Here is a 23,023-nt window from a genome sequence, read left to right as displayed (position 1 = left end):
CTTCTGATAATATATCACCCCTTCCCCAAAACTGATTCTTTGATCTTCCTGCAAAATTTGATTCAAAAATCCTTAGAGCTCATCTAGAATGAGGAAATCATCTAGTCCAGATTCTTCAGTTAAAGATGAGGAAGCTAGGTCCCAGATTGGTAAACTGCTTTGCCCAAGGTTACCCAGGGACCTGGCGTCAGAGATCAGCAGTCTTAATCCTCCCTCCACCACCTATGTGTCAGTTTTTTGTACTGCGGTAGCTTGTGTGTTGCTATGATGCTAGAAGCTGTGCCACCAGTCTTTCAGGGTCACCCATGGTGGACAGGTTTCAGTGGAGCTTCCAGATGAAGACAGAGTAGGAAGAAAAGCCTGACAATCTACTTCCAAAAATTAGCCAATGAAAACCCTATGGATCACAACGGAATATTGTCCGATGGACTCAAACATGCTGAATGAAGATCATGGGGCGGGTGCAGGACCAGGCACCATTTTGTTCTGTTGTACATGGGGTTGCTATGAGTCAGAGCTGACTCAACAGCAACAACAATCTGCCTCTACTGCTGGGTCTGCTGAACCACACTGCCCCTTTGAAGCATGTCACTCTGTCCTTTATTCATTTGTCATTCATCAAGGGATAGCTGGTTGGAAGAATGCTAAAACTGTGCCTTGTTCCAAGAACTTAGTTGTGGGAGAGAGGGAAGGGAAATGGATGCAAACATCAAGAGGTCTTCTCTTTCCAAAGGCAGTGTTCTTATACTATTTGTCTTTTTATTTTTCTGTAATAAAATGGACAAATAGTTAATTGCTGTAGATTATAAAGTTAAGAAAAAAAAGTCATAAAAGTAACTACACAAGTACTAAATAAAGCAAACAGCTTCTGGCTCCATCCCCAAAAAGGAGCATAAAATCACAACTGTTGAATGTATTCCTTCCCCTGCGTCACAAAGACTATTCATTTTGTTTGCTTTTGCTCCTTTGTCTTGTCAGATTTGGAAGCACTCTCTGAAGAGAGGGCTAAGAGCCCCAAACAACTAAATAGTCAGGAGTTTTGCATATGAAAGTGTTTCAGCCTAACTTTTACTGCATGTTTTGGTTTTTTGTTCTTTCTCTCTCTCTCCTCCTTTCCCTCTTCATCTTTCTATCTCCCCTACCCTACCTGCTCTCTTGCTTGATTTATTCTTTCTGCTTCCTCCAGAAGATGTATGAGGCCATATAAAAGAAAAAAAAAACTCTATTTTTTATAGATTTATAAAGGCATCCACCACTGTGTCTGCATATTTTTGGAGGAAAAAGGATTTAGGCACAGAAAGTGATTCTGTCTGAGGGAAAATGGAGCCCAGCCCTCCCACATAAACTGTTTCAAGACCAGAAACAGACAAATATATCTCCGTTTGTTCAACTCACACCTTTTACCACAATTACCTATTTTTCTGAAGAACTTTTAAAGTATTCTGCTTTCTATCTCAGGCTTTTAAATTCTAAAAGAATGTTAGTTTTTGTATGGGGAAAAAATGATTTAGGATCTAGGCATATTCGTCCGGCTGGGCAATACAAAGGATCAAGCTCCTAACGTTTTTTTTTTGTTTTTTTTTAATTTTTTAGATTCATGACAAGAATTTTTACACCAGGAAAACACTTTATAGATCATTTGTCCCAAGAGCCATGTCTTTAAAAATGAAAACTGGGCTCCCTATGAAAAGATCTTTTCCTTGCTCTGTCCCAGGTGTCCCCTTGCAACATTCAAATCCTTAGGGCTGTTGCTTGTCACAGGCCATTGCAACACCACTGGGAGCCAAGCACATGGGGAACTGGCCAATTCTTCTGATCAGCTATTTCCAACTGGGTTCAGGCCTCTCCTCTCCTAGCCAATGAAGACTTTTTCTGGCTTCCCACTACTGCTTTTATAGCTACTACTTTCCTATTACCATATTAAAGTTCTTGCTCCTTCCAGGTTCATGCTATCTGGGTATGATGTCATCCTCCCTGGCGCCATCCACAAATTGATTACTATCACCTACTACAACTTTAGGATTTGGCTCCCCCACATGTCTTGTCACCATCCTGAAAGACTTCAATGTTCATGTAGATAACCCACCAACAACTTGGCCCGAAAGATTCTTGGCCTACTGAAACCCAACCACCTATCTATCGCTCTCAGTGCCAAGCCATCACTTGGAGTTCCCTCATCTTATCTTCCAATATGGTAGAACATCATCTCCCTCTGCTGGTTTTTCAGCCTCATTTACTTAACTGATCTGACTCCATAATTTGTCTACTAGTCCATAGTCTTTGGGCTTCACTTCTTTATCAGCTTAAAGTCTGTGGTGCATCACTCAATCCTCCTGCTTTTTCTGTTCAGCACCTCTACTGACAAGCCTCAATTCTGGATTAACATAGCTATCTGGCTTTTTCATTGCTGCACTTCAATTGTTGAGCATAAACAACAGAAAAAAAATCTCAAAATAATACAATCATCCAGACTGGTGTTATTATGAATGTGGGGTCTCCAGCCTCAAGTAGGGCCTCAGCAAGTGTTCAACAACCATGGCCATATCCTTGGTCACTCTCCTCTCCCACTCTCTGCAGTAGCCATATGGGTTTATACCATTCTCTACAGGCTACCCAGCTCACAGTTGCACCTCTCTCTGAGATAGTGTTACCTCCTACTTCGAGTAAAAAAACAGAGTTTGCACAGACATGAAGTCCCTCAATTGTTCCTAGACCTAAAAACCTACCTACCTACATTGTGCTAGCCATGCTAAGCTCATTATTTGATGGAACATTTGTCTACTTTTTATAGCAACTAAACCATCCAGGGAGTCCCTGGGTGGTGCAAATGGTTAACATGATCAGCTGCTAACCAAAAGGTTGGAGGTTCAAGTCCCCCCACAGGCACCTTGAAAGAAAGACCTGGAAATCTACTTCCAAAAAATCAGCCATTGAAAACCTTACGAAGCACAATTCTACTCTGACACACATGTGGTTGCCATGAGTCAGAATTGACTCAACGGCAACCGGTAAAGCCACCAAGGAGAGTGTCATGGATTGCATTGTGTTCCTCAAAAATCCATGTCAACTTGGCTAAGCTATGACTCTCAATATTGTGTGGTTGTCCTTCATTGTGTGATCTGATGTAATTATCCTATGTGTTGTAAATCCTACCCTCTATCATGTTAATGAGGCAGGAGTAGAGGCAGTTATATTAATGAGGACACAATCTACAGGATTAGGTTACATCTTGAGACAATTTCTTTTGAGACATAAAAGAGACAAGCAGAGATGGGAGGGAACTCCTACCACCATGAAATAAGAGCTGGGAGCTGAGCGCTTCCTTTGGACCTAGGGTCCCTGTGCTGAGAAATTCTAAGACCCAGGGGAAGACTGATGACAAGGACCTTCCCCCAGAGCCAACAGAGAGAAAAAGCCTTCCCCAGGAGCTGGCGCCCTAAATTCGGACTTCTAGCCTCCTAGATGGTGAGAGAATAAATTTCTGTTTGTTAAAGCCATCTGCTTGAGGTATTTCTGTTACAGCAGCACTAGATAATTAAGACAGAGAGTTTGTCATTTTTGAGTCATTTTGCTACAAAATTGGCACCCTGAAATCTGTGTATGTGATGGGTTTCTGGCATGGCATTTTAGCTTCTGAGTAAGAAGGCACCTTGCCCCTGAGGACATAAAGATAAACAAGACCTAGTCAAGGAGTTCCAATTATCCAGAGTGCAGGGAAGGGGATCTGCAGCACATGCAGGGACTTCTCTGCTCTTGTCCCTGTACCTAATCGAATGAAAATGTATTCTGACCAACAGGAAGGCATCATATATCCACTTTCCCTTACTTCTGTGTTATCTTGGACTTCTCACGAGGCTCAGACAAACTAAAGTAGAAGTGTCCCTATTATGCTGATGTCCCTGCTTCTAACCAATGGCAAACTTCCCTTCACAAGAAAGGAGGATGATCGTATGGCAGAAGCAGCAGGAGTTTCCAATCACAGGCGAGAATGCCTTTAAAAAAAAAACCTAGCATCTGTGATACCTAATCAGACTGAAGTCTCAACACCTCTTTTCTGTGCAGGTCCTCAAAAACAGGCATCTGGGGCCCAGTTCATCTCTGTGGTGAGGGCAGGGCAGAGGCACTGGCCCACAGCAGGAGATCCTTTGCAGCAGATGGCAGATGACTGAGACCAGGGACAGCAGTAATCATTTACAGCCGGGACCACAGGTCTCCAGAATGGAGGCAATAGCAGCCTGAAACATCTCCACATCTAAGTATCACTGCAATCTTACTGGGAATCCTTTTGTGTTTAATTAATAGTGTCCTTTCTTTTGGAAGAGGATCATTTTCTTGTTTTCAGAAATTCTGAAGAAGCAAACTAACCCACACACCTTGGGGGAAGGAAAGGAGATAGCAGGAGATGAGAAGTAGACTCTCTGTCCCCCTAGAAAGCACTGACCAGGGAGGGAGGAGCATCCTTAGGGACTTAGTGTAGACCAAAGCAAAACTTAAGTTCTCAGTATTAAGAGGAGGCCAGTCCAGTGCCTTTATCAGGACCTCTTCTGACCCATGTCCTTGGGCCATCATAGTGAATAAACTGGTCTTATCCAAGCCAGGACTTATTAGCTCTCCCCTTTTGATGCTCAGACTAGTGCTTATGCTAACAATGACCTCCTGAAAATTGGAGTTGATTGGTTATCAGGTGATCACCATGTGTTCAGTGTAACCTCAGGAAGCATCCTCCAGGAGGGATATGCTCTGTGCTGAGATGCCAAATCTAGGTTGACTCCCAGTGGGCACCACTGCTCAAATACCAAACCCAGTCCACCAAAAAACCAAACCCACTGCTGTCGAGGTGATTCTGATTCATGGTGACCCCATGTGTTACAGAATAGAGCTGCTCCATAGGGTTCTCTTGGCTGTAATCTTTACGAAAGCAGGTTGCCAGGTCTTTCTTCTGTGGTGCTGTTGGGTGGGTTTGAACCTCCAACCTTTCAGTCGGTAGCCGAGAGCAAACCATTTGCACAACAACCAGTCCACAAGGACAGCCTAAATGAATCCACACTCCTTTCCTACAGCCCAGTCTAATTGCTTCCACTTAGCTTAATCCATCTTGGTTATCTAGTGCTACTATAACAGAAATAACCACAAGTGGGTGGTTTTAACAAACAGAAATCTATTTTTTCTCACAGTGTAGGGGGTTAAAAGTCCAAATTCAAGGTGCCAGATCTAGGGGAAGTCTTTCTCTGTTGGCTCTGGGGGAAGGTCCTTGTTTTTCAGCTTCTGTTTCTCAGTTCCTTGGAGATCTCACGTAGTATGGCATCTACCCTCCCCCATCTCTGCTTGCTTAATCTGATCTTTTAAATCTCAAGAAACTGATTTAAGACATACCCTACACTAATACTGCCTCATAAACAGAACAAAGAAAACCCTATTCCCAAATGGGATTATAACCACAGGTACAACAGGATTTACAACACATTTTTGACGGACAGAATTCAATCCAGAATATCATCCTTCTGTGTTACTGATCCAGTCCCTTGCTGTCCCTTCCAAGCTGTTGCTCCATTAGTACAGGAGATGCCTCCTAAGAACACTGCTATGATTCTCTTACCTTTAGAAAAGTAAAATACATTATGCTGAAAGTGTTGAGATTTCAGTTTTGGGTGTGCTTTGATTTAGAATGTGAATTAGAGATAATGTTCTGCATTCAAGTGCTAATTATCATTTCCCTAAGCGAAAGAAAGCAGGTGTCCTGGTAATGATTAAGGCCAAGCTCCTCTGAAGGGGTAGAGGAATGAATAGGAGAGATGAGTGAGGAGTGGGCTCCTTTTGAAGGGCAGGTGCAGGCCTGAGCACTGCTCACCAACAAGCAGTGCTCTGACAATCGACTGAGGTGTTACATCCATCTGTGTGAATGATGGCCAAAGACCCCTCCCACAACTCACTGCCCCAATCCAGGGGCCTTCTGGCTACTATCTTATCTCTCCTTCCTTCATACATCCATGTGTCCCAGAGAAGAGTATCCAATATCCACCTCTACTCTTCATTCCCCATTTATTCTCTCACAAAATTTCACAGAATATATACATATTTTTAAAATGTATCTAAATTTTTAAAGTTCTTTTTAAAAATGTGTAAATACACAAGTAAATAAGTAAAGATTCCCCTTTATCTCTTCTCCAATCCCATTTCTCTCCCTAAAGTTACAAGTACTTGTTAGCAGTTTGGTGTGCATCCTTTCCACATCTTAGTGTATGTATTTACTACACAAGTATACAGTTTTCATAAACGGGAATATTTTAAGTATTATTTGATAATTTCCTTTTTTCCACTTGACAAAATGGAGCCCCTTCCTTTCTTGTGCATATACATCACTTACTATGTGCCAGGCCAACGTCTATGACATTTATAATTCTGCAATAATTTCATAACTGTTCTCCCTGCTCCCAGCTTTATACCCTCAATCCATTCCACATTCTTGCCTGAGTGATTTTCAAAAACTTAAATATGATCCTCTTATTCCCCTGATTGAAACCTTTTAATGACTCCCCAGTGTCTCTGGGATAAAGACCAAATCCTTCAGTATGCCTTACAAAACCCATCATAATCCGGGCCCTGCTACTGGGTTTACTTCTCACTATAACCTTACACTCAAGCCATACCAAACTGCTTGCAGTTCCCAAACATACCAAACTTGGCACCTCAGTACCTTTAGTCACATTATTTCCTTGGCCTTCATGTCCTTACCCACCCTGTCTGCCTGGCAAACACCTACTCGCCTTCCAACACCCAGTTAGGAAGTCACTCCTGTTTGAAGTCCTTTCTGGCTTCCCTTGTCAGAACTGACTACCCCTTTGGTATATGACCTCATTGTACCACAGGACACATCGCAAGCAAAGCATGCCTGACACTTTATTGCACTTATTTATTGACATCTCTCCCTTGTCCTGCCAGACAATAAGCTTCTTAAGGGCCAGGGACCATATCTTACTTGACTTTTTAATCCCCAGCATCCATACATGGGTGACACAGTGCATGGTGATAGAGTGGACACTTTGTAATTAAAATCAATTAACATATTGGTTTTTTTAATTGAGGTATAACTTGTCTGGTCCCAAAAAATATTTAAGGTAACTTATAAAGATATATATAAAGATAATATAAATACAGCAAAAATAAAAATAAAAAAATTTTAAAAATGGCTTTATTGAGGCAAAGAGAATTAGTGAAGCCAGGAGTAAACTTATTATACTTGCCAGAAGTAGGCCACATATTTGGCTTTCTAGTAGCCAATAACAATAATAAGGTTCCCAGAAACTCCAAGGTAAAAATAAACTGGCTGCTAAGGAAAAGCATCACTAGTCCTGACATAATTACTAAAGAGAAATTTCTCCCAAGGGACCTTGGGGTTGACACTATCTAATGAGATAAATAACAACCTTAAACATTTCTTATAATTAACACGGAGACATGTTTCATAGAGATATTTCCCATAAAAACACCATAAACCAAAGGCTCACCCCAACACACAATTCAGTAAACGCATTTGCAATGGCCGTGTACCCTGAGATGTGTCGACTCTCACCAATGATCCAGTCAATCAGAAGACATATCTTCATGTACCAGAGATACTGTCCTTAACACATTTTGGATCATGGTTGGCTCTTTGATAATCTGATAAAATGTTATGTCTTTCACACTCATGCTGGTCGCTGCCTTCTTGCTCTGGCTGCTCTAGTTCCAGCTCTGCCATCTAACGGACCCTCCCAGCCTTCCCCCATCTAATCAGCTGGGCATTGTTCTTTGTCAGAGTAATCTTCCAGAAAAGCAGCTCAGATCATGTTACGCCTCTCCTCAGAGAAAATTACGTGTCTTGTTCATCACTGGATCCCCTGGACGTGAAAGAGTCCAATCTCCTGGTACACACATAGCCTCCAAGAGCTTACAGATGTGGTCACAGTTAAAAGTCTTTAAGAAATCATAGAGAATAAGAAAGTTACCATTAGACGGGTGGTTTTCATGGACATCAAAAAGTGTTTTCTGGAAACTACAGGTAAATAGTAAGGTTGGTATGAGTCCCTGGAAAAATCCTAAGGTGGTTTAGTAAACAAGAGGCTTGTGAATAGTAAGAAAGGAAAATAACAGCATAAGTTGTAAACAGGGTACTAGAATGGAAGAGTAATAACATACCATAGACTTACTATGTTGCTTTCAATAGTTTTTTGTTTTTTTTTTTAACCACATTTCTCGTAAGAACCTGCTGCAAAAGAAGTGTGTTTTGTTGTTTTTATTTATTTATTTTTCAGGAAACAGTCTAGATTTTTCATGTTTCAGCTTCTCAGACTAGGGCCTGAGGATCAAATCCTGCCATAGCCTGTTTTGTAAATAAAGTTTTATTGGAACACAGCCACCTTCCTTTGTTTAGGTATTATCTACGGCTGCCTTTGCATTACAATGGCAGAACTATATATTCCTCAAAGTCTAAAGTATTTACTGTCTGGCCCTTTACAGAAAAAGTTTGCTGGCACCTGTCTTAGGCCATTATTCTTCATGAGGAGCAGGCAACCTTTAGTCATGACATTTCTGCTATACCCCACTATTAAAATTAGTATCACCTCGTGTCAGAATCTATATAATATTAATTGTGGTTTGTATTGATATCCTTCAATGTTTTGATTTTGTGGACAGGAATTGTAATAGCCAGACTGATCGCTCATTAAAAACAATTTTTAGATTAATGATCTAATATTACTTTTAATAAAGTGGAAGTACGCTTACGCTCTCCCTCTATAAATTGGTGATATGGGTATATTATGCTCTAAAAGTATTTTTAATAGACAGCTGACCCTGCTATCTAATTACCACCAGAAAGTAATGCTTTAGAATATTATTCTAGATCAAAAGCATAATTTTTGTTAGACCCTCCTACCAACTTTTAACAGCAATGTAGTTAATATCTCCCTACAACAGGAGAATTCATTTAGTTACTTACATATATGTTTTGCAGTCCAACTAATTTTTTTTGGAAGGTACTGTAGGAAGTTACATTGCTCAAAGTTAGACATTCTCTGAGTATTTTAAAGAGATTTAAAAAAAAAATGGGCTGTTTGGCTATACCTACTTTGAATAGTTTCCAGACTTAAATTATTTTTGGCCATGATTAATGATTTAGAACTGTAGAGCTTTATGTTGTTGACTTCTGACGACTCTTGACCTTGCCAATGGGTATCACTTCCAGAAGTGAGTGACTGCTCCTGTTAGGCATTTCTGTTTTTCCGGAAGTAACCTAATGCCCACCATGGCTGGCGATTAAAGCACACGATTTTGCTGTCTAGGTAGGCCAGAAAGCAGAACCTTTTAAAAGTCCTGCTGGGGGAGATATTTATGGATGGCTGTCCCAAGGATATGGAGTGCATCCTTCCTCCAGGTTGGGATCCTAACCTAGGGTTCATCGACAAGCTGTGATCCTCAGAAAATAGATGTAAAATGTTACGAGTCAGGGTGTTTTTCTGAGGTGAAGATACCCGCTTTTTTCTGTTGTTTTTTAGTCTTATATCACACATCCTTAAACTGTAGATCTATCTAGAATTTCCTTGAAAGGATCTACGTTTGTGTGTGTGTGCTGAAAATATACACAACGAAACATTCACCAATTCAACAGTTTCTACATGTCCAATTCAATGACATTAATTACATTCTTCACGCACAAACACCTATCCCTGTCTTTTTCCTAATTAATCCACCACCATTAACATAAACTCAGTGGAAAGGGCCTACTTTTAAGACATCCTTTTAGTTATTTTCTTTTCATCCTAGTTTTGCGCTTTATTCCATTCTTACCCAGTATTTAGGAGTCTGTGGGTGGAGTAAATGGTTAAATGCTCAACTACGAACCGAAAAATTGGCAGTTCAAACCCACCAAAAGGTGCCTTGAAAGACAGACCTGGCGATCTGCTTCCAAAGGGTCACAGCCTTGCCAACTCTATGGAGCAGTTCCACTCTGTGCACATGGGGTCGCCATGGGTCTGAACTGACTCGACAGCAACTAACAACAGCACACGTTATTCACCCTTCACCATGCCCCATTCTTTCTACTTCTGCACATGCTACTGAAAAACCTTTGCGTTCTTCAGAAAGCAACACTTAAATATTAGAGAAATATTGTTTTATACTACATCACGGCAGAAATATTTCCTAAATAAAGCAGAGTACAATAGAGAAAGGGGAATAATGAATATTTGGGAGAGACGTTCACTGCTGGGCATGTCAAAACCTCTGGGCAGTTCTACATTGTTTTTTAAATCACTATTTCTGTTCAAATTTCTGTGACATTTTCCATCTGGAATTCTGAACATGAGCCTGATTCTAAACACTAAGAAGTTTAGAATGCACAATTACTTATTAAGGACGAAGAGACCAGGTTTTGAAAAGCCAATTTAAAAAAAAACTCGTTTCTTATCAGTAAAGTGAGAGAAATGACACCCTCAGAAGTTTGTAATCAAGATTAAACAGTGATTACTTGTAAAGCTGACGCAGAGAAAATTCTCAAGAATTGTATTCATTCATTCATTCATTCAATAAATAACTAAATATCAAAGACCTAGGAATACAGTGGTGAAGACTAAGCAACTGCTCCTTCCTCCACCACAGGGAGGGACTCTGCATAGTCCCTATGGCAATCTCCCTTGGGTATCTGGCCAGGGCTAGACAGCGCTCAGGAACACTTCCTGGCTTTAACCCCTTTCTTACTCCTCCCCAAAAGTCTGTGCCTCTCTCTTCCCAATCTTTCTAGCTGGGGGTATCACTACAATTCATTATTTTTCAACCCAATATCTGCTATCTATAATGTCTTAATATATTAGTATCCTCTAAGATTGCCCAGGACCTTGCCCCAGGGCCGATAGAGAGAGAAAGCCTTCCCCTAGAGCCAGCACCCTGAATGTGGACTTCTAGTCTCTCAACTGTTTGTTAAAGCCATCCACTTATGGTGTATCTGTTAGAGCAGCACTAGATACCTATGACAGAATTTGCCCAGGACAAGAGGAATTTGACCAGAGTCGCTCTGGTCTCTGCTAACTCACTGCTTTTTTTGAAGGAGCCCTGGTGGCTCAGTGGTTAAGCGCTTGGCTGCTAACCAAGAGGTCAATGGTTCAAACCCACCAGCCAGTCCTCGGGAGAAAGATGTGGCAGTCTGCTTCTGTCAAGACTACAGCCTTGGAAACCACATGGGGCAGTTCTATTCTGTCCTACAGGGCTGCTAGGAGTCGGAACTGACTTGATGGCAATGGATTTGTTTTTTTGTTTGTTTTAAGGTCACTTAGCAAGATTATCTCCATAATCTCACTTGAATTATTTCCCTACTACTGACTTGTTAATTAAGAGTAATGCAAAAAGTAAAATGAAATGAAAGAAGTTCTAAAACTGGGAAAGAAACACAGTCAAAATAGAATATTTCTCTTTTCACCTAATTATCTTGACCAATACCCACTCCAAAGAAGATAAGGAAATAAGGTTAAGCTGTCTAACATGTAAAGATTACTCTGACTCAGAAAGGGCTCTCCAGATTTATGTTTCTAATAACATACGAAGTAAAAAAACAGGGCCAACCTGCAAGAGGCAAAATTTTTCTATCTCAGAATCAGAACTTCCAAGATGAAAGGGACCTTCTTCTCTTGAATCCTCATCCAATCATTCAATAGTTATCCGGCCAGGGAGTAAATGAGACACACAGTCCCCCACCTCCACAACGCACACACACATACACATGCATGCACACACACCCATCCTACCTCCAAAAAAACAAAGTCTAGAAACAGGAATGAGAAAAAAGGTCTAAAGACCCTTTGAAGAATCAAGACAAATCTAGGCCAGAAACGTACATAATCAATAGAAATAATAAATATATATAAATATCAGGCAGAAGGAAGATTCATTCCATATCCAATTCAAAACAAAGACTGTTCCTCAAGTGATATATTTCAAAAAGTCATTTTAAATTGGAGGCATTATTTGACCCTTTCACCTTCCTTTTTTTATTTCTGTAATTGACTATGTGAAACCTTAAGGATTGTTCTCTATTTGCAAAATGATTCAGCTTAGAAAGGGATAGAATAAGACTGGTCATTCATTCAGCAATTTCTCCCACCCACCCTTGCAGACATCACATCACAAAAACTATGATTCATTTGTCACACTATTTCTATCCTTTTAAGAGTTTTACAGATCACGATGAATACTGGCTCATAAATCTGAATGAATATTAAGATGAAAACATCTGCATCATTTCATCACAGACAAAAAGGATACTAACAATGTTACCAGGCAGTTGTCAATCCTAATTTATAATATGATTCACTGGTTTTAGACTTAAAAAAAAACACAGACATTTTGAGAATTAAAGTATCCGAATCAGGCATGAATTTCCCAGATCTGCATTCCTGGAGTATAACCAGTTTCAGAATTAAACATCAATATAGGCTAGAAATATTGATATGTTGCTCAATAGCTGAAAAGGAAATCTTCCACAATAAAAAGTGATCTTTAACAAATGTTTATATTTTACTTTTATTGCTTCCTTGAATAATGCAATGTGTGCAGAAAAGAACTTCAGTGCTATTACATTTAATTTACCCATTTTATATGCCTTATACTGCAGTGTTTATGCTAATTTATTTAAACTTCCAGCTCAACCAATAAATATAGATTGAACCTCTTTGTGGGCCTCAGACTGGTTACTCTTTCAATAATGGGGTCAAGGGGATCTTGGGATGAGTAAATTCAGTCTCAGATTTTCAGAACAGCAAGAGAATAAAGAACTGTTAGGTTGTTGTTGTTAGGTGCCATTTGGCTCCAACTCTTGGTGACCTTATTATAGCAGAACAAAAAGGCGCCTGGTCCTGTGCCATCCTCACAATCGTTGCTACGTGTAAGCCCATTGTTGCAGCCACTCTGTCAATCCATCTCATTAAAGGTCTCCTTTGTTTTTGCTGACCCTCTACTTTACCAAACATGATGTCCTTTGTTACGTAATGGTGTATAAATTTAAAAAAAAAAAAAGAATTCCTTGCCAGCTAAAAATTTCCAACAAAATTGGAGGACACAAAATTAAAGCACAACAAGACATCAGAGAAAAATTTTAGATAGCACATAGGAAAGAGGGGTACAGGATAACATCAAAGAAACGGAACTTAAAGAATGATAAGAATTGGGATGTGGTAAGAGGATAGAAAGAACCTTCCAGGCCAGGGAAATAGCCTAGTTAAAGGCTATGAGGATGCGTGGGGAAGGTATAAAAAGGAAGTTAGGAGCTGGGCTTGGCTCATTTGTTGGGTGCGTGTTTAATTTTACAAACATCCACTGAGTGGTCACTATGTGTATAAGGACAGACACAGAAAATGTGACCCAGTCTTTGCTACAAGGAGCTCACAGTCCCAGTCTAGGAGACAGACACAAAAAATTACCTATAATAAAAAACATTAAATTCTGTAACAGAATTTGTACCAAATACTATGGGAAACAGACACAGAAACAATTCTCCCTGACAGGAGACAACTGAGCTGGCTCTTAAAAAGTTTTTTCCAGACAAAGGTGGGGCTGGGAGGGGGGTGAGAGAAAGGAGTTGACAGGAAAAAGAAAGATCTTCCAAAAACAAGGATCACTTGAGGAAAGACCAAGTGTTGTTACAGTGTCAGGTTAGAGAGACTATAATTTAAGTACAGAGTGCTGATGGCATCACAGGAGGATGGACTGTACATGGTGGGAAATAAGATTGAGCAGGTAGGTCATATTTGAGAAGGAAAGCCAAAAAGTCTGGTTTATGCTTAAGGTAGCAGAAAATTAAAGGACAGGTAAAATCAAGAGTCAGGACAAAGAAATCTTGGAGACATTTTGGAGACAGAGGAAGAAAAGGAGAAAGGTATCAAAAAATGACTCCAAGGTGTCCAGCTTTGGAGACTAGAAGTATAATTTCACTACAGACAGAAAGTGGAAAGGAAGGGATGACAAACTGAGAAAGATGATATTAAGTTACTGTTTTACCCATGTGGAGTGTGAATTTTTGGCAGTAGGTCTCAGTGGAGCAGTCCTTCAAGTCGTAGAAAACATGGTACCAACACAGAGATGAGAAATCAGGGGCAAAGACTATAAATGATCTCCTAAAGGAATATGAGTACACAGAAAGAAGAGCAGAGGGCCAAAAACAGAGCCTTGAGAAATAGAAAGGCAAAAGACCAGAAGGAGGAGGAGACTTGCTCAGAAGACGGTTGGGTGGGGAGAAGAAAACCAGGCTTCTGTGGTGCGGCAGAAGCCAAGGGATTCTCAAGAAGTTGGAGGCAAACAATAGTGTGAAAAGTCAGAAGTCTGGTGACAAGTTGAAAAAGGCCATGTGATTTGACTAGAAGATTGCTGGTGACCTCATAAAGAATGATTTAAGTAGAACACTAGGGACAGAAGCCAGATGAAAAGAGCTGAAAAGAGGGAGATGAAGTAGAAAAGAGAATTCCAGGATATTGGCCATGAAAGAAAGTAAGAATGAACAATGTATAGCATATCTAAGGAATTTTACATCGCCTTGTACATGATAAAAATCTTAAATACTTTTTAAGGGATCACAATTCCTAATAAAAGTTATAAAATGTTTTTTCCTGAAAAAAATGCTTCATTCTTCTATAGATTATCCTAAGAACACCAATAGCCTATCTCTAAAATTCCCAAATATAACTTTGTTATAATCATCTCTATTAAAAGAATGACTAAGTACCTAAAAAGGAGCCCTGGTGGTGCAGTGGTTAAGTGCTTGGCTGCTAAGTAAAAGGTCGGAGGTTCAAACCCACCAGTTGCTCCATGGGAGAAAGATGTGGCAGTCCGCTTCTGTGAAGATTTATAGCCTTGGAAACCCTGTGGGGCCGTTCTACCCTGTCCTATAGGGTCGCTATGAGCCAGAATCGACTCAACGACAACAGGTTTGGTTTGGTAAATACCTAAATATACATGTTACTATACCAAGAGAATGATAAACTTCCACCAAGCTTTATACAGCATATATAACCCTTGAGTGGTTATTCCACAGGAAGGCCCACAGAGAATGATTTCATCATCAGCTGACATTTACTGAGCACTCCCTGAGTAAAAGGTACTAAGCCTTTTATGATGTTTATTTATATGGCAAAGTCATGGTTCCTACCTTAAGGTGCCAGAATCTTCTCAAAATGTCTCAGTTAGAGAATAATCCACTCACAGAATCTAACCAGATCATTACTACTCTGTACAAATTTTCTTTAGGGGGAAAAAAAAAAAACCTTCTGAGTTATCATTTAATTTTAAATTTTAATTATAAATTAATTTATATCTTAATTACAAATTAGGCCAGAATAATTTCTTTCAATAATTCAATTATATCTGGAACATTTAATACTTAAATACCTTTTCTTCATTTTTTAATCTCCAGAATACCTTAAAAATCTATAAAACTTTCACTTGAGAATTCTATTTGGGATAAGACAGATCATTTTCATATGGCCTTTCTAGCCATGGTCTTGTAACTCCCACCAAATGACTGAGTGGGGCTATGCAAATAAGGTGCTTGTGACCCACCAAGGGGATTGGACAGCTTGCTAATAAAGCGAACAAGGTGCATGGCACCCTTGTGGAGATGGGACCATGCAAATAAGGTATATGGAACCCTAACAGAAGGATTGGTCAGTTTTGACATCCCACTTGGTTTAAAACGAGCCATCCCAGAGGTAGAAAGGGGGGACCTCACTACCATCAAGAAAGAAGATCCAGAGATGGTGTGCGTGGTGGGCTTCCTAGTCCATGGAGCAAGGCAGCTACAGTGGGTGTGCCAACCTATGGAGCCTTCAGGAACGAGGCTTGCTGGCAGAGTGGGGTGGCTCCAGGCACTTATCAGCAGAGCTAAAAGAGCTTTGTAACACTTGCCTGAGCAGGGCAGAGGCCAGGCTAAGGGCCAAGAGCCAAGGGCCATGGGCCGAGGGGCTGAGAGCTAAGAGCTGAAAGACGGAGAGAGAGAGACAGATAGAGAGGCCTGCCTGCAGGCATGGCTAAGAAGTTGTGCTGACTGAAGAACTGTATCCTGAGTTATACCTGATCCTGCATTGTAACCTGTAACTTCCCTAATAAACCCCACAACTCTGAGTCTGGCCTGTGAGTTCCATGTGGCCACTGCAACAAATTATTGAACCTAGCAGAGGAGCAGAGAGTACCATGGGAGGGACAGCTGGTGTCAGAATTGGTAAAAAAAAGTTAGAGACGGGAGGTATGTCTGACCTCTACCTCAGAGGAACCAGCTTTGGGCTGTTGATGGTGATTCGTTCTCCTCCACCCTTGTGAAGTCAGAGGAGGAGGCCTGAAACTGCCACCATGCCATTTTTACACTACTGAACAGTTCAACTTAGAAGTTAATTTCAGAAAGTAGCCCTTTGAAAATACACTTACACACATACACACTACCGATTTTTGTAAATGAATGAGTAAGCATAGTGTCAAGGATACAACTGGTCAAATCAAAAGTCCTCCTATGCAGGAAGAGTGACAGAGGACAGCTGGAATGAGACATAAGTTAAACACTGAATATGGGCTGTCTGTTGCCTTCAAACTTCTTCAAACTAAAATTAACCTAGGAGAGTTTAGAAAGGGACTAGCCTGGCTTCTAAGAACCACAGTCTATGGCTCAATGGGTGAGGTTCCCTGGGAGTCACCACTTTTCTTTGAGTCCTTTGGTAAGTTCCTGGGGGCTATAAACAACGTAGCTCAGAGGGTGTCCTTGGCAGAGAGAGAGCGTCTGGTAGGAAAAGAGAGCACCAGAGCTGACCTACCAACGGATACAAGGAGGAAACAGTGAAAACCACAGTGCCACAATCACGTCTTCTAATGATACAGCTAAAGTTCTACATCGATAATCGTTCTTTCTAATTATTTTGCAAACAACCAAGTTTTAAATATTGAGCACTGACAATATACAAGTTCTGTGAAAGATCTGATAAAGTACAAGCCCAGATCCTGAATTCACAGCACAGAAAATAACACGCTCAAAAACAAAACGGAACAACATACAACACTTGTTTGGATAGAACACTCTGAAGAGATTAAAGCCTCAGGTTGGACCCCAAATGTGCCGACTTGCCTTACTCTGTTCCGTGGTCCTAGACTCTTACCCCAGGCCAGCCTTCTTACCGATGTGTGCTACAGGACAAAGGGGCCCATGCGGGGTGTTTGGAAAAATCAACAAACCCTGGAACTGGAAAAACAAGCAGAAGCTATGGCACATGTGTAGTTAATATCTTCTTGTACAGGCATTTCGTGGTTTGAAAATAAGTTTTAATAATGTGAGACCTTAAATCGCCTTTTTCAACGTAAGTGATGGTCATTTCTGAGAAACAATGTGTAGATGAATAAAGTTGATTTTATGCTTACGATGTATAAAGGATACTTCTTATTTCCGTTGTTACATCTGTAACAATTTATTTTCAAATTAAACTTTAAAATCATGCTCATCCATTTAAAATGGATCATAAATCAAAATGAGAATACATACTGAATACCGTGTTGTTGCCCCACTGTCAAAGTCTAATTACATAATGACATTTTACAAACACAACAAAAGCACTAAGGCCGTGTCACAAGAGGAGAGCCTTTTCTAGGCCGAAGTCACTTGGCATCAAACTCATTTTAAAAGTCTCCCAAGGTGTGGTAATACCCATGACTCATGAACCGTTCTTTCATTGCTGTACCAATTACATGATTTCCACAATAAAATGAGCTATTAGGATCTTACTTCATTTGTTTACTGCACACAAATATCCCAGTAATGATCATGTTTATGTGGGACCCACTTGCTGACATTACCCAAAAAGGTGGGGTGGGAGAGAATCTAGTATAATTAAATCAATAGCTCATTTACATAAAGACAGAGGTAATGAAAAGGCAAGACAGCTTTAACTGATACCCCACGAATGCAACCTGAGGCAACCAAAAACTCCTCAGAGGGGCTGGCCATCTCAGTACCCCAAAATGGAGGACGCCTAAACAAAAGGGGGAGCCCTGGTGGCGCAGTGGTTAAGAGCTACAACTGTTAACCAAAAGGTCGGCAGTTCAAATTCACCAGCTGCTCCTTGGAAACTCTATGGGGCAATTGTAGTCTGCCCTATAGGGTCACTATGAGTCTGACTCGACTAGACAGCAAAGGGTTTTTAACCAAGAGGGGAGCCGGAAGGGCAGCCTGGATTGAACAAAAGAGCACAATGAGACTGGGGGAGGTCAGGGACAGAAGGCAAAGGGCCATGTTCACAAGAAGCTCATTCAGGAAAATAAAAGCAAAAATCAGCAAATGAACTCAGGCACTCATTTAATTTCTCTGAACCTCAATATCCTCTTCTATAAACTGACATCAATGAACTAGAAGGTTTAAAGCTTCCTTTAATTTCACAAGCCCATGTTTTATGATTGGGGTCGCCTGGAGGATATGCAGTGGCAAAGAGCATGGGAGTCAGGCCCACCTACATCAGGAGTGAGCGGGTCCCTTGCCTCTCTGAGACTCAGTGTCCTCTGGGGCCTAGAAGCAGACAAGTGTGGCAAACCAGCAGTCACCTCCCAGAAGAAGCCCAAGGGTAGATTCAGCACTTTTAACTACCTTCATTTTTTCTAAATAAGAGCATAAGAGCATCTGGTACAAATTTAATGGTAAAGTGTACCTAAGCAGCATTTCATTTACCATCCTCCCCCTCCACGCTGTATGTGCTGCTAGGGATAAAATATTCTCTCTTCTGGATGTTTTTACACGGTTCACTACTTCAGAGTATGCACTTAATGTTATACACTTCCATGGACATTCAGAAGAGACATCCCAAAATATTCAGGACTCCAAAAGGAAAATAAGTGTGAAGCACACATGCTAGAGAAGCAGAGACTCTGTAACCACTCTTAACATCTTGCTTTTATCCAGACGCTCAAATTAACTAAAGATTATTCCAGGACTATGAGAAAAGTCACAGAAAATGGGCTCTTTCAAGTAAAAACAACTCAAAAAATACCCAGTGTCATGGATTGAACTGTGTCCCCCAAAAATATGTGTCAACTTGGTTACGCCATGATTCCCAGTAATGTATGGTTGTCCTCCATTTAGTGATTGATGTAATTTTGCTATGTGGTGTAAATCCTAATCTATGCCTGTGGTTAATGAGGCAAGATTAGATTATATTAAAGAGGATTAAGGTGGGATGTAACACCTTTATTCAGTAAATGTAAAGGGAGTTTTCCTGGGGTGTGGCCTGCATCACCTTTTATTTTACAAGAGATAAAAGGAAAGGGAAGCAAGCAGAGAGGGGGGTACCTCATACCACCAAGAAAGTAGTGCCAGGAGAAGAGTGCGTCCTTTGGACCCAGGGTCCCTGCGCTGAGAAGCTCCTAGTCCAGGGGAAGACTGATGACAAGGACCTTCCTCCAGAGCCGACAGAGAGACAGAAAGCCTTCCCCTCGAGCTGAGGCCCTGAATTCAGACGTCTAGCCTACTAGACTGTTAAAGAATAAACTTGTCTTTGCTAAAGCCATCCACTTGTGGTATTTCTGTTATAGCAGCACTAGATAACTAAAACACCCAGGTATGAAGTAGAGCTAGCCTTCAATAAAACTGGGAAGTTGGAAAAGTTTGTCTGCAGTCATCTTCTCCCACTTCCCCTTTCAGTTTTTGCCTCTGTCCTCCCTGACTCACTCCTTCCACCCTTTCCCTCACTGTTCAGATTGTCCTAAGACCTTGGGCTACCTGAGCCACACCCCCGACACCTAACCAGCACACCACCATTTAGGTCAGTCTCCAAAGCATCCCTTCCCAACTCCTTCTGGTCAGCTTCAGGGAACGAATCACATTCACAATTTAATTCTCACTAACTGTTAAAATCTGATAACGGTGAACTTGTTAGTCATTTCAGTTATCTGCATTTTAGAGAAGATCTAGGCAGAACGTGTTAGGCCTAAAGAATACATTTCCAATGATAGATTTTCCACTTAATTGGACAAAACTGCGTGAGAAATGGGGCCACGAGCTTTTCAACTTTTCAGAGGCCTAGAAATCTGAGCCATAATTCAGTGGGAAACTGTGACTACCATTACCTCTGCTTTTATTTCTCATTTGCTGGTTGGTTTTGCTTTCAGGGAGGGGGCAGTTTTGGAAGGATACTGTTGTGTCAGGTCCACACTCATTTTTTTCTTACATTTTTCCCATCTCAATCTCCTTCTGGTTTCGTCAAGAATCCATAGATCTTCAACATGCCACAAAGATACACCCATTAAACTTACGTCCAGGTCGGACTACACAAAAGTGGTCTAAATTTGTCATTTTTAGGTTTGTATTTTTGTCACTAAAAGATGTCTTCTTTTTAAAAAATCTGTAGTCTCCATAAATCTGGATAAGTATTTTACTCTTCACACATTTAACATTTTGTTTTTAGCTAATTATAAGGTTATCAGGTATATTCAACCTTGGCACTGTTACCATTTTGGGCTGGATAATTCTTTGGGGGAAGAGAGACTATCCTGTGCATTGTAGGGTGTTTGGCATAATCCCTAACCCCTACCCACTGGATGCCTGCAGCACCCTTCCAGGTTATGACAATCAAAAACAAAAACAAAAAAATGCCTCCAGTTGTCGTCAAAAGTTCCCTGGGAGGCAAAACTGCCCCCACTTAAAAACAACTAAATTCAAATAGGAGCCCTGGTGGTGCAGTGGTTAAGTGCTCAGCTGCTAACCAAAAGGTCAGTGGTTCAAACCTACCAGCTGCTCTGTGGGAGAAAAATGTGATAGTCCGCTTCCATAAAGATTTACAGCCTTGGAAATCCGATGGGGTCACTATGAGTCGGACTCGACTCGATGGCAGTGGATTTGGTTTGGGCGTTTAAATTCTAATAAGATTACAAAAATGACCGTCCAACCCATAGAAGGGAAGCAGAAGTTAACATCTGTTTTTAAAAGGGCTGTAATATGGTATGTAATTCAGAATTACCCCTACTCTTTAGCCCCTATGCAACCTTATTCTAAGGCAAACAGGATATCAAAATCTTCAAGGAAAATGATTCAGCAATGAATAAAGAGTCTGGCAAAAAAAGAGATCGAGAAAGAGAGAACTAGAGGAAGCCCCAAATCTGAACCTAACCTGGAGGAGAGTTCTTTTGTTTTCTACTCATAAAACATGTTCCTTTATTATATTATTATAGTTTGTAGTACTAGAAAAGAACGTAACTAATTGGAACATATACGCACCTTGCCCTAATCAGCTGAGCTAGCCTAGCAGACAACTGGAGAACAAAAAGCTGTTCAATTTTACCAGAATAAAGAAACAGCAATAACCCATATATTGGGTTCCAGCATCTTTTCAGTTTTATTGGATAATATAAATGGTTGATAAACATTTTTAATTATGATAAGCATGGAAAAAAATAATCATCTACATTTTTTGCTTGTTGCTATTTTGGAAACAATAAAGACCCAACTAACATAAAAGTTTATTTCCCATTCCTATGTCAACTCATAGTTATATGCTGTATAAAGCTTGGTGGTTATAGTTCTCTCGGTATAGTAACATGTACATTTAGGTACTTACCACACCAAACTCAACTGCCGTCAAGCCCATTCCGACTCATAGTGACCGTACCCTATAGGACAGAGTAGAACTGCCCCATAGGGTTTCCAAGTCTGTAAATCTTTATGAAGCAGACTGCTGGTCTTTACCACTGTGCCGTCAGGGCTCCCTAGTAACGTGTTAGAAGTGCAAATTCCCTGACCCCGTCCCAGACCTACAGAATCAGAAAGTCTGGAGAATGAGGTCCAGCAATCTGTGCTATAACAAACCATCCAGGTGATTTTGATGCAGCCCTAAAGTTTGAGAACCACTGATCTAGGCCAAAGTTACTTCTATAACCACAAATAGATTATCTGTTACAGAAGGCAAGTGTGTAGACTATTGCATCCCATCGCACTTTCCATAAATGATCTCATTTGGTCCTCAAAACTACCGCATGAGAGCTATTCTCTCCATTCTGACATGAGGAAACGGGCCCAGGAGTTAACTGATGCTCAAGGTTCCGAAGCTAGTAACTGCAGATGCAAAGACTTCAGGTAACTGCAGTTCTTTCCACTACCGCAACAAAGACCTGTTACACTTTATAGTAACAAACGCACTTTCAAGCTTTTCCCAATTCGGAAAAACTACAAACGGGGAGGTGTGGGGAGTACAGTTGGCTACAGTAGCCCAAAAGTCACAGGGGTGAGAACAGTGAGTGGCAGCTGCCTCAGGTCCTACCAACAGAGTCGGAATTTAAGGGCGTGTCTCCGAAAAGGTATTTTTGACATAGAGAATGTTTAAATCTGCTGCGTTCTTTCTGCCCTAGTCTGCGTAAAGGCACGCCTCGGACAAAGAAGCGGCGAAGGCATCTCCGCGAGAGGCTCACTTCTCCGCTGAACAGCCGGGACGCGACAGGTTGTCTGCGCCAAAGGAGCCCGCCCGCGAGGCCGGCCGCCTAGCGGCTCCGGGCCCTGGCTAACGGTTTACCCAGGAAACTGGAACACACCCGACTCCCTGCAGCTCCGGGAAGGAGGGGGCGAGTGGTGAGCCTGAAACCGCCAAGGGTTGCGCGGCAAGAAACCATCGGTCCGGCTAGGGTCGGAGTGAAGAGAAGGAGTAAGACAAGGAAAGAGCAAGGAGGCTTGAGTGAGCGGAGGGGAGAGAACCGCCGCGAGATGGGAAATGGAGGGAAGGGGGGAGAGGGAGGAACAGAGGGCAGCACTCACTGTGCGGGTCGTTCTTCTCCCGGACCCCGTCCACTCGGCCGTCGGGGTGGATGCGCAAGAAAAAGCCCCCATTTTTGCAGTACAGCCGCTTAGGGTCCTTGAAGTGGCCGGGCGGGAAGGCGCCACTGGCGCCGTCGTCGGGCAGGGAGGGCAACGTGGTGATGCTCCCGGCTGCCATGGCCCCGCCGGGGCCCTGCCGGGGATTCCGAGCCCCTGGAGCCGCACGAGGAGCCGCCGCCCCCC

General features: G+C 41.5%; 1 protein-coding gene across 1 annotated transcript in view; it reads right to left on the bottom strand.

Moving 5' to 3' along the window:
• FGF2 (fibroblast growth factor 2) overlaps positions 1-23,023 on the bottom strand; it is a 99,494-nt gene that overhangs the window by 75,994 nt on the left and 477 nt on the right. Inside the window, 1 exon segment of the mRNA XM_023741126.1 lies at positions 22,781-23,023. This exon segment is cut by the window's right edge and continues 229 nt beyond it. Coding sequence (XP_023596894.1) covers positions 22,781-23,023 — 243 coding nt within the window.

The sequence above is a fragment of the Trichechus manatus genome, unplaced genomic scaffold, assembly GCF_000243295.1.
Source record: "Trichechus manatus latirostris isolate Lorelei unplaced genomic scaffold, TriManLat1.0 scaffold00174, whole genome shotgun sequence".
NCBI classification, from domain to species: domain Eukaryota; kingdom Metazoa; phylum Chordata; class Mammalia; order Sirenia; family Trichechidae; genus Trichechus; species Trichechus manatus.
Note: the sequence above shows the minus strand (reverse complement) of the source record. Positions and strands in the feature narration are given on the sequence as shown.